At 39.7% G+C, this 11,159-nt stretch overlaps 2 protein-coding genes across 2 annotated transcripts; both read right to left on the bottom strand.

The window, feature by feature from the left end:
* On the bottom strand, positions 1-1,569 carry LOC123518827 (cuticle protein AMP1A-like). The gene is made up of 3 exons (XM_045279862.1): positions 1,501-1,569; positions 465-703; positions 1-331 (listed from the first exon to the last, which is right to left on the bottom strand). The coding sequence occupies exons 1-3, from the start codon at positions 1,507-1,509 to the stop codon at positions 118-120; spliced, it is 462 nt and encodes a 153-aa protein (XP_045135797.1). The 5' UTR covers positions 1,510-1,569; the 3' UTR covers positions 1-117.
* Positions 1,570-7,095: 5,526 nt separating this feature from the next.
* Positions 7,096-8,496, bottom strand: LOC123518903 (cuticle protein AMP1A-like). The gene is made up of 3 exons (XM_045279963.1): positions 8,473-8,496; positions 8,138-8,340; positions 7,096-8,020 (listed from the first exon to the last, which is right to left on the bottom strand). Exons 1-3 carry the CDS (start codon positions 8,479-8,481, stop codon positions 7,825-7,827), a joined length of 408 nt encoding a protein of 135 aa, XP_045135898.1. The 5' UTR covers positions 8,482-8,496; the 3' UTR covers positions 7,096-7,824.
* Positions 8,497-11,159: the final 2,663 nt, after the last annotated feature.

Genomic DNA, 11,159 nt, shown 5'->3' on the forward strand with positions numbered 1-11,159 from the left:
TCAATGGATGTGCATTTTATTTTCAGTTAAATAAAGAAATAAATACAGAGGTGACGAGGATGAATGCGTTTGTCAGAGCTTCGGTATCGGCAAATCTTCAGTCCTCTAGAGAATTGTCTATGGGGCTCTGTAGGTGCCGGAGGGAACAGACTCCTTAAGGGGTCGCCTTGTGGCATCCTCTTCGGCAGCCTTAGCAATTTGGTCCAGCACGAACTGTGGAATGGGGTGGGGAAACTCTGGGGCCACGGGCAGCAGGTCAGACTGGGGCTGGTAACCGTTCTCGTCGGCGACGAACTTGACGTGGACAGGAGTGCCGTCAGGAGCAGTATAACTGTGGGAGAGAAGCACCTTGATAACGGCAGGGCAATGTTTCCAGACTCTTGTTTATAATGATAAGGAAGTTCAGAGAGAGAGAGAGAGAGAGAGAGAGAGAGATGCATACATACAGTGAATTGTTTACTTACGAGTACTCTCCCGCCTTGATCACGGCACCCTCTGGTCCGTCGGGAGCGCCAGACTGGGACAGCAGGATGCCGTTGGCAGTCTCCACGTCCAGGTTGTACCTGCCGTCATCCTCCTGCACTCGGTTGTCTTTCAGGATGGGGATGTACTCGCCGGAAGTCTCGTAGCTGTCAGGACGGGGTGGGGGCGCGGCGTATTGCGTGGCAGAAGCAGCCACGGAGGCAAGGGCGGCGAGGACAACCTGCAGCAGTTTGCGCCCCGTGAAGTACCGAGCTTTTTATATTACTCCATCTTACAGTAGCTAGTATGCGTGCGTGTGGCTTCTAACTTATAGCAGTTGCCTATACAATAATATGAACATGAAGTCATTACATTTAGACATTTATTACATTATCACCGAGTTTGCAAAGTAATTATTCAGTGATTAATGAAATGGACCAGTTTGAATGTATGTGTGGCAGGAAAGAGAGATGAATGAGATAGATAACTTATAAATTTGAAAAATAGAGAGGGAGCAGCAAATATCTGTGAGAAGGATGATGATGATGAAAGGAAAGGAAGAGAAGGAAGGAAGGAAAGCTAAGTAGGAAGTGGAAGTTGAATAGTACACAAGCAAAGGAAAAGGACGAATATAAGGGAAATGGAATGCAGGGATCAAAGAAACTGAAATCAATAAGAAATGTAGAGAAAGACGAGGACGTGGATGACAACGACGAGGACGAGAAGTAGTTGCAGGAGTATACATAGGAAAAGGACAAGAAGTGTTAGATGGATAGGGATAGAGAAAATGAGTGGCGGAAATGAAAAAAAAACAAGAGAACAAAGAAGAATAGTAGTATAAGTAGTAGCAATAACAACAGTAATAGTATGCATTAGTACTGTAGTAGTAGGAAGAGAGTGCCAAGGAGATAGAGGCCGTGGAGACAAAGTTGCAGGAGAAACACAGACAAAAGGTGAGGATTGGGGGTGCGATGGATGACTTAAAGAGAATGAACAATGCCAAGACGGACTCCTAACCAAGGACGAGGAAGAACTCACGAGGAACATGTTGTAGTTGCTGCCGAAGAAGTGACGACCCCTTCGAATCGCTATCTTATATAGAGACCGACGCCGCGGGGTTGCCAAGTCTGCAATACCAGCTTGATTTTTGTCCTGGATCCTGGTGTTACCTCTTATTTTCAAGGTCAGGTCGAATAAGCTCAGTATCCTCGCCCACAATTGTGTCTCCTTTCTACTCGAACCATATCGTGTTGCGCAAACGGTGAGAGGAAAGGAGAGTGACGGGGCGGAAATGTGTCAGGTGAAAATTGCCTTCTTAAGACATTTGAATGGTCTCACACTGTCTGGAGTCAAAATAAAAGAAAACCCAAGAAGGATAGTGAAGAATGTAAATGTTTTGAGGCGTCCAGCTATTTCATGGAACCTCATCACGGTGAATTTTATGTGTATGAAGATAGAGATGAAAGTGAGTAGGTGGAATAGTAGCAGGAATAAGAGACGTGGGAGAATAAGGGTAGATTAGTCAAAAATAGTAACAAAGGAGGGGTCATATATAGAGAACATGATATTGAATGCTAAAATTGTATCTGCCCTGGTTAGACCTTATCTCGATTGCTGTACAGTTTTATTCCCCATATGACAGGAAGGATATAAGTCATTTAGAATCAGTAAGAAGAGAATGGCTAAAAAGATATACAGAAAATGAGGGGTATTCCTTACGAAGCGATACTGAAGTTGTTACATGTACATTCCTTATTAAGACGTATGTTAAAAGAAGATCTGATAGAAGTCTTTAAGTGTTATAGAGGTTATAACAAGGATGACGTAAGCAAAACAGCATCCAGAATAGAATCCAGAATAGAAAAAAAAAACCTAATGGTTTTAAGTTTGAAGAAATTAAGTTTACGAACGAGGTAGGAAGGAATCGATTCTTAAATAGAGTGGTAGATAAATTACAAGGGATTGATAATTATGTTGTTTGTGTTGATTCATTAGGGAGCTTTAACCCCTACAGCACTCGGACGCATTTTTTTTACCTTGAGTTTTGTACACGATTAGACCATTTTATTGACATTAAAAAGGGTCTTTGGGGTTCAGAAGATTAATGGCCAGAGTCTTCACTATTCTAATACCCACATAAGTTTCTGAAGCTGTATAAAATCATGAAAGAGTAACCAGAACCAATATGGAAATGTGTCATGGTACTGAAGGTGTTAAATATTATAAAGATTCATGAATGGGTACAGTAGGTGTAAATATATAGATGCTTATTCTTTATCCAGGATTCTTGCACCTTTCTTATTTTCTTATTTTCTTATGCTCTTAAGTATAGAGTAGTTGTTCAGTCTTTATTTTCTCTTTTATTGCTTATTTTTTTCATTTTTGTTAAACTTTTCTAAGAGCAATTTCCGTCGAATGATTCCGTCCTGTTTCGAAAATTGTGTTTATCTTTTTGTATACGTAATAATTTGAATGCTCGAGGAATAAACTGTAAAACGATGATAATTCTTGATAATAGGAATACTCAAACGCTGTCGATTATTCAGTCTAGCATTTTTTCTTTTTTTTCGTAAGCAGGTTATATTGGCGAGGAATGTCTGTTTAGTGAATGGACGTCACTTTCTCAGAGGCTTGGGTTTCTAGCGCTCTAAACGGGACGTATAAATCAAGGCGGCCCGGCATAATATTATAATTTATATTGTAAAAGTTTTCTGACACTTCTCCTGCTACAGCTAAAGCAGACAGAAAAAAGAATAAAACACATCTACTTCTCTCGTTTGTGGAGACTGACACCACGAATAGAGTGTTAAGTGGCATGGATAGACTCAGTAATCAGGTGTAGTGCAGAGGAACCTTTTCATATGCTACAAGATTCCAGTAGAGAAGAAACCAACACAAAAAAGGTTTAAGATATATGAAGATTGAATAAAAAGCTTTAAAGTATTAAATATATTCGTGGATAGAGATAATAGATGGGTATGATACAAGAACCTCTTCATATGCTACAAGGTTTTAGTAGAGAAGAAACCAACAGAAAAAAGGTTTAAGATATTTGAAGATTGAATAAAAAGCTTTAACATATTAATTATGTTCATGGATAGAGATAATAAATGGGTATGATACAAGAACCTTTTCATATGCTATGTACAAGGTTCCAGTAAAGAAAAAATCAACGCAGAAAAAGTTTGAATCACTTGAAGATTGAATAAAAAGCTTCAAAGTATTAATTATGCTCGTGGATGGAGATAATAAATGGGTATAATACAAGAACCTTTTCATATACTCCAAAGTTCTAGTAGTGAAGGAATCAACATAAAAGGTTTAAAATGTTTGAAGATTAAATAAGAAGCTTCAAAGTATTAAATAATTCCATGGATAGAGAGGATAGATGGGTATAATACTCGTGCATTTTTTTATTGGAGCTCCCACGTATAGGCAAAAAGTATCCTATATATTCTTGGTATTCTATGAGCACCAGCAGGTTCTCTATACATTACAACAGCACGATATTTCATTGTTGTGTCACGTTAAGCTAGTCAACCAATCACTCGCGGTAAACGTTCATTAGGTCATGAGTGTGGAGCAACGACAAATCTCAATAAAAAAAAAAAATAATAAATAAAAAAAATGTTTAAGAATATTATATGCGAGAAAATGCAACTGAATGAAAAATAGTTAAAATTATTATAAAGGCGGATTAGTGATTAGATTGTTGTTGTAGGAAAGTATGGACAATTTTACAAGATGCATTCAGTGATTCGTTCTTTATGGAGGAGATTAGGGCTTAAACACCGCGTACGTATTTAAATTCTACCGCTTTCATTTGACTGTTTCATTTCTAGCTTCATGAATATTGTGTGACACTCCAGTAAGTGAAGAAATAAAAGTAAGATTAAAGAAAAAAGAAAACAGGTTGCATATTGACGTGTTGTGTATTTATCTGCACGTTTAAGTTGCCAACGTAGAAAGTTTGTGTTGGATATATTTTCCGTGTTTAAGGGACGGTGTTCAGTAAATAGTTGCTTATATTGTTTACTTATAAATATTCATTCTCCTTTGATCTCCATTCGTTTAATCCACGCAGGCAATTACCGAATAACATGAAAAAAAAACTAGCAATAGGTAAGGAAATATAATACAGTACATTTGAAAATATCCATATAAATCCCGTGTAATTCAGTACCAGGACGTGTTTTCATAATCCTGCTTACTATTTGGTGGTTTTATGCAGACTAAAAAATCATGTGGAGATTAAAATTAGTGAAGACTGGCCATTAATCTTCTGACCTCCATAGACACTAGCTAGTGTGTATAAAATCCTCTAATCATACCCAAAACTCGTAGTAAAAATACGTCCCAGTCCTGAAAGGGTTCATTTACTTGTGGGAATCTGAAGGACAAATAAAAAAGTAATATTTCCAACCGTCAGTTTTATTGCTCTAAGAAAAGTGGAGAGACCGTATAGTGCACCACAAATTACATAAGAAACAAAAAGATAAATGAGTAAAAAAAAAATAATCTGTCATCAGGCAAGGACAGGACGCGAACAGGTCAAGTTAGGCGTTGAACCGACAATAGAGCAGTTAGAGACGGGTCAGAGAATCCAAGAGAATCTAAAGAATCCACAAGACACTGCGACTATTTGGAAGGAAGTAACAAAGAGATATACGAGCACTAGTCAGAATTGCAGTTTCCCTCCTTATCGCAACACCATATTTTCTCCACCTCAGTTCCTGGCAGCTCGTCCTGTGAGTGAGGGAAGCCGCGCCGCGCTGAGCCTCACATTTTTGGGGACAGAGCTGTATATTTGCATGCCGTTTTGCTTCACTGGCCCATCACTCTTTGCAGCCTCGCCCCGCCCTCACCTGCCCCGACTGCCTTGCGCCGCTACACACACACACACACACACACACACACACACACACACACACACACACACACACACACGCACTGTATCACTTACTTCCATGTATATCCGTACCTAAGTAATCTCTCTCTCTCTCTCTCTCTCTCTCTCTCTCTCTCTCTCTCTCTCTCTCTCTCTCTCTCTCTCTCTCTCTCTCTCTCTCTCTCTCTCTCTCTCTCTCTCTCTCTCTCTCTCTCTCTCTCTCTCTCTCTCTCTCTCTCTCTCTCTTCAGCATCTTGTCCCGCCCTCCTCCAAGTTCACGCCCTCCGTACTGAGCAATAAACGTGTCCTTAAAAGTAATTCTTGAACAAACTTTCATGTCTTTCCTCTTTGCAGGAATAGTTAACATCACTCATCGGTTGGTTGGGTTAGTCAGGGTTTGTTAAAGGGCGAAGGAAATATTCGTAAAGAGAATTTAGTATTGTGCAAGTTTTTGTATTGTTGATTAGTCTTTGTGGTGGGTATTGTTACTGTTGTTGTTGTCTTTCTTATTGTTATCGTGGTCTTGGTCTTTATGTAGTGTTGATAAATAAGAACATAAGAATCATAAGAAAAGAGGGAAGCTGCAAGAGACCGCCAGTCCTATACGAGGCAGTCCCTGTGTGTTTAAGCTACCTAATTCCATCTATCATCCCCATACATGAACCTATCTGACCTTCTTTTAAAGCTCCCTATTGGCTCAACCCTAACTCAATAAATATTCTTTGTTCTTTTTTTACCATAGGAACGTAAAGAAACCTGCGAAAATAATGCAGTTCCTGTCAAGTTTCTGGACACATTTTGACATTCTTTCCTTTCCTCATTTGTTTTCCTTCTTTTCATCCATATAGTAATCAATATTCTTATTCCATTTTTCGCGTCTCTCTCTCTCTCTCTCTCTCTCTCTCTCTCTCTCACCGGAAAGAATTGTTATCGCAAAATCTCGTAGTTTGCGAGAGCACGTCACCAATGAAGCGTCTGTGTCCGGCGCGGCGCATGCAGTGTGAGTGTGCGTGACGCTCCCTTTGCTTGGCTTGGCAGAAATGATGCGTGTTGCACAAGCTTCCAAGGAGGTGAGGTGCTGTAATGTTGCTCGGTGTAGGCGCTGCCGTGAAGTATTAAATGGCTGGCCGTTGTTTTGTTGTCTGGCTGTTCCTTAGGCCGTGTTTCCTCCACCCTACTTATGAAGGACACCGCCGGCGTCACCAACAGCACCAATACCACCACCACCACCACGAGTATCAAGTGCAATCTGGGGATTTCTGAGCACCTAGGTCAGTCATGTCCCATGCTTTGCCTTGCCTTAACAGTTAACTTCCCTTCATCTCACCCATGTCAGTAATCATCTCCCCGACCCTTGCCACGCCGCTCCATCCTTCTCGTCCCTCCCCTCCAGCTCTTGGTCTCCACCCTCCCCAGACTCAACATATTCCTCCCCATGGCTCCTCCCCACCAGTACACACCCCAGTGAGACAGGTTGTGGCATTCACTGGAAATTTTGAACAGTAATTCCATCGCTTTATCTTGTATTGAAAGACATATATCCCTATACAGAAAATATGTGATTTGTAAAACGTTTAGGCTGCAAAGAAATATCAGACGTCTTGCTTTTCTTTTTTGTATCACTCCATATTTTAATTGTTCATTTATTCTAGAAGGAGAAAGGACGGGATGAGAAAAGGAAGGAAAGAGACAAACAGAATTTGAAACGTATATAGGCTACAGGAAATACAAGAAAATGTTAGATCTCTTATTTTTATTTTTATTTATTATTGAATACTAAGAAGGAAAAGATGAGGAGAAAAAAATGGAAGAGACATAAAGGAAAGAAGAAAATTATTGGTATGAGAGACATCAGAGACAGCCCACGCCATTCAAGCGTTTGTGTTTGGATGTGTGACAGTGAGAATGTACTTTCCTTATTTGTTGAGATCAGATGTGTTCTTGCGTGTGCCTGTAATTATGCTTGATAACGTATTTCTGTTGTGTTCTTTTGTTTAACGTTCGCCAAGACGCGCCTCCCAGCAGTGTGAAATGCACATTGCGCCTCACTGGTAAGCTGTATACATTGAGGTTCTTGTTTCCTCTCGCTTGCAACAAGAAAGTGATCTCGACATGTAGTCGTTCCTGCAACCTCACCCTTCTCGCTCCCCCACACACACACACACACACACACACACACACACACACACACACACACACACACACACACACACACACACGTACACCAGAGTTCTGCATTCCTTTTCGTTCTTTCAGTATCGACAGTAAAGTAACTCGGTGTGCAATCGCTGTGTTGGACTCCTTCACATATGGACTGGTGCGTGCTGTGTGCTGACATATCAACGTACTGACAAAACATAATTCGAGATCTACCTACACACGAAATATGTAAAAAAATAAGATTACAAATTACATCATTGCGGAGAAAATTGTTAGTCATTCTTATTCTTTATCTGACCCTCGAGCATTGAGAATTAAGCATAGGTGTATCTGTCCTCAGGAGAGCGGTTGCGGTCCTCCTCGGCAGCGAAAGCAATCTGGTCCAGCACGTACTGAGGGATGGGGTGGGGGAACTCTGGGGCCACGGGCAACAGGTCAGATTCAGGCTGGAAACCGTGCTCGTTGGCGACAAACTTAAGACTGACTGGAGTACCGTCAGGGGCCGTGTAGCTGTAAATGCAACGTATCATGCTATTTTATGGACAATTTATGTGAATTTCCAACATCCAGCTTGATGTTTCAGTGTGAACCTTAATTGTATTAATGTAAGCACTTTGTATTACTCACGAGAAGTGTCCAGCCTTGGCGATGGCGCCCTTGTCGGTAGGGGAGCCTGACTGTGACACCAAGATGTTATTTCCAGTCTCAAACTCCAAGTGATATCTCCCGTCCTCCTCCATGATAAAGTCGTGTTTGATGATCGGCACTTCCTTGCTGTGGTAGCTGTCAGGCGCCGCAACAGCCACAGCGGCGAGGGCAGCGAGCACGATCTGCAAGTGTAGGTTGGTGGAGAAATAGTGACACAAAGACAAAACTTTACAGATGTGAGATGTACTGATACTGATAAGGCTCGCCTGTCTTGTGCTGCAAGTTTACGATACAGTGACCAGAGGAAGACTCACGAGCTTCATGTTGAGATGTAAACCAGGAGTCATGTGTCTCATTGACTCCATCGTAGGCTTTTATACAGCGCAGGGCTCGGTTGCCAGCTTCTTGATGAGAGCTAGATAGATAACAGTGACCTTTGAGCTTCATAACACACATAGTCCCAGTTAACGATCAGCGTCTTGCACAACTCCGCCCCCGCCCAGGACACGCCTACCCTCCCCCCAAATCCTGCCAGTGCAACCCTCTTGCTGATTAACATGTTTTCCTGCTTGTTGCACTCAAATAATAGGGGAATGCATAAATATGAGCCCGTGACCTTTTACAACCCTGGCATGGAGCCGTTTCCCTCCCGTCTCGCTGCTGACGTTTGTGGCGAAAAACGAAAAGAAAGAAAAGGGAAAAAAAAATATAAGCAAAGTCATTGGGAACGCACGTTGGTCGCTCCACAGAAGAAATCATTGGCCTCGTTTGAACTTGAACCAGTTTTTGTTGAATGTATCACCGGGCATGTGTGTTTTTATTGTTCTTCATCCAAAACCCAATTTCCATAAGATGTAATGAGGAAACTTATTATTTCAGAAACATCCATGCATAAAAGCAACTCTGCGGTTACTTAATACACACCTTTTTTTCTCCCTTCTGTTTAGTAATAACAACACGTGTTTTCTTTCTGGAATGGACAAACAGCACATTTTGAGGCAGCCAAGAGTGTGGAGGCTGTCACAGGAGGCATGGCAGGCAGCGGTGAGGCTTCTCTTGCTTCTGGATTTGGAGAACCAGAGAGAGAGAGAGAGAGAGAGAGAGAGAACTGATGAACGCTAGAGGCCAAGCAATAGAGACCATATATCACTAAGATAGTCAAAGGAATCATGATAAGCAAAGAGTTATGCTTTTACGAGAAAAGATAAGGGAAGAAGAAGAAGAAGAAGAAGAAGAAGAAGAAGAAGAAGAAGAAAAAGAAGAAGAAAGAAGAAAAAGAAGAAGAAAGAAGAAAAAGAAGAACAAAAAGAAGAGAGATTCAGGTAACCTATTATTACCTTGGGAAACTAATCATGTGGAGGAGAAAAGATGAACAGCAAGGAAATCAGCGTGGCAGTGTGCGTGGTGGAGGCGGAATGTTGTTTATGTCAGCAGGTGATTTGGTCGTTCATGTACACACCTTCACTTAGTATGTAATCCCCCTTGTCTTTCCCTTCACCCTGCTTGCGTGTGTGGGACTCTTCGCTGGCTCTGTATTCGTCATGGATTGGTTCATTACGGAGGTTTCAGTGCATCGTGGCAGCTTTCTTGTTTATGTATTAATTTATTTTGCTGTTAGTCTTGTTGTTGTTGCTATTGTTATTATTATTATTATTATTATTATTATTATTATTATTATTATTATTATTATTATTATTGTTGTTGTTGTTGTTGTTGTTGTTGTTGTCATTGTTACTATTATTAATATTATTATCATTATTAGTAGTATTCTGAATTATGTTAATTATATTTATTGTTTTTTTGGTATCATTATCTTTATCATTATTGATGTTGTTATTATTTTTGTTTTAGCTACTATTATCATTACCATTATTATTATTATTATTATTATTATTATTATTATTATTATTATTATTATTATTATTGATATTTTATTATTATTATTATTATTATTATTATTATTATTATTATTATTATTATTACTATTATTGTTATTATTATTGATATTATATATTATCATCATCATCATCATCATCATCATCATTATGGTTATTGTGCATTAGTTCGTTTATTCATCTATCTATCTATCTATTTGTTTATTAATATATTTAGTTGTGTACGTATTTTTTTCCTCACGTGTCTGACCGGCCGGTCATCTCACACAGTACACAAACAATATCAGAGGAAAATAACCGTTACGTTGCCGCTCTCAAACAAGTAAAGCAGCGAAAAAAAAATAATGTAATATAAGATAGAATGAAATAATATAGCAAACAAGAAACTGTAAATTTGAAGTGTTAATCGCACAAATGAAATATCAAGTGAAATTAAATGATCGCTAAGAGTGAAACTATATTTTTCCATGACATCCTTTGCCATTAATGCTTACCACCAAAAGGGCGAAATATATTGAATAGAAATTACTCACTCCTTGCCCTGTATTTACTTTCTCATCAGTCAATATCAGCCTTGCCGTTTCAACCTAAAACTTGAGAGGAATACATTGGTGGAGGTGACAAACGAGGCAGGCATTCCCATTATTATACATCTTTTGCTAATAGTTTAGAAGAAATTGTGCGCTTTTTCTTGGTGTCCGTGTCTTTAGGCGCCTCTTCGATGACTTTCTGCAGTGGTGATTGAACAAACTTTGAAGATTTAGCGTTGAATTCAAATAAAGCTCAAAGATACAAAGGAAACAACAGCTTTATTTATTGTGCAAGAGTTCTAATAGACGTTTTGAACACTCGAAGACCTGCTAGAATAAGTGAATTGACCCTATAAGGAGGGTACTTTAAAAGGGGCCGGCCAGTTTTTAATCCAAGTCTCTCATGATAATCAATGCTGCAACTGTCTCGATAGTTTTTGAACACAGATCGCATAAAAACAAAACGTGCAGGTCTTCGCCGGTATAGAGTATCAATGTGCTTGACTATTTGTGGCATGTTTTAATCAAGAAGTATTTAAGTTAACCTGTATTGCTGTATGACATTAGTGTGTCCCG

The sequence above is a fragment of the Portunus trituberculatus genome, chromosome 44, assembly GCF_017591435.1.
Source record: "Portunus trituberculatus isolate SZX2019 chromosome 44, ASM1759143v1, whole genome shotgun sequence".
Lineage (NCBI taxonomy): Eukaryota > Metazoa > Arthropoda > Malacostraca > Decapoda > Portunidae > Portunus > Portunus trituberculatus.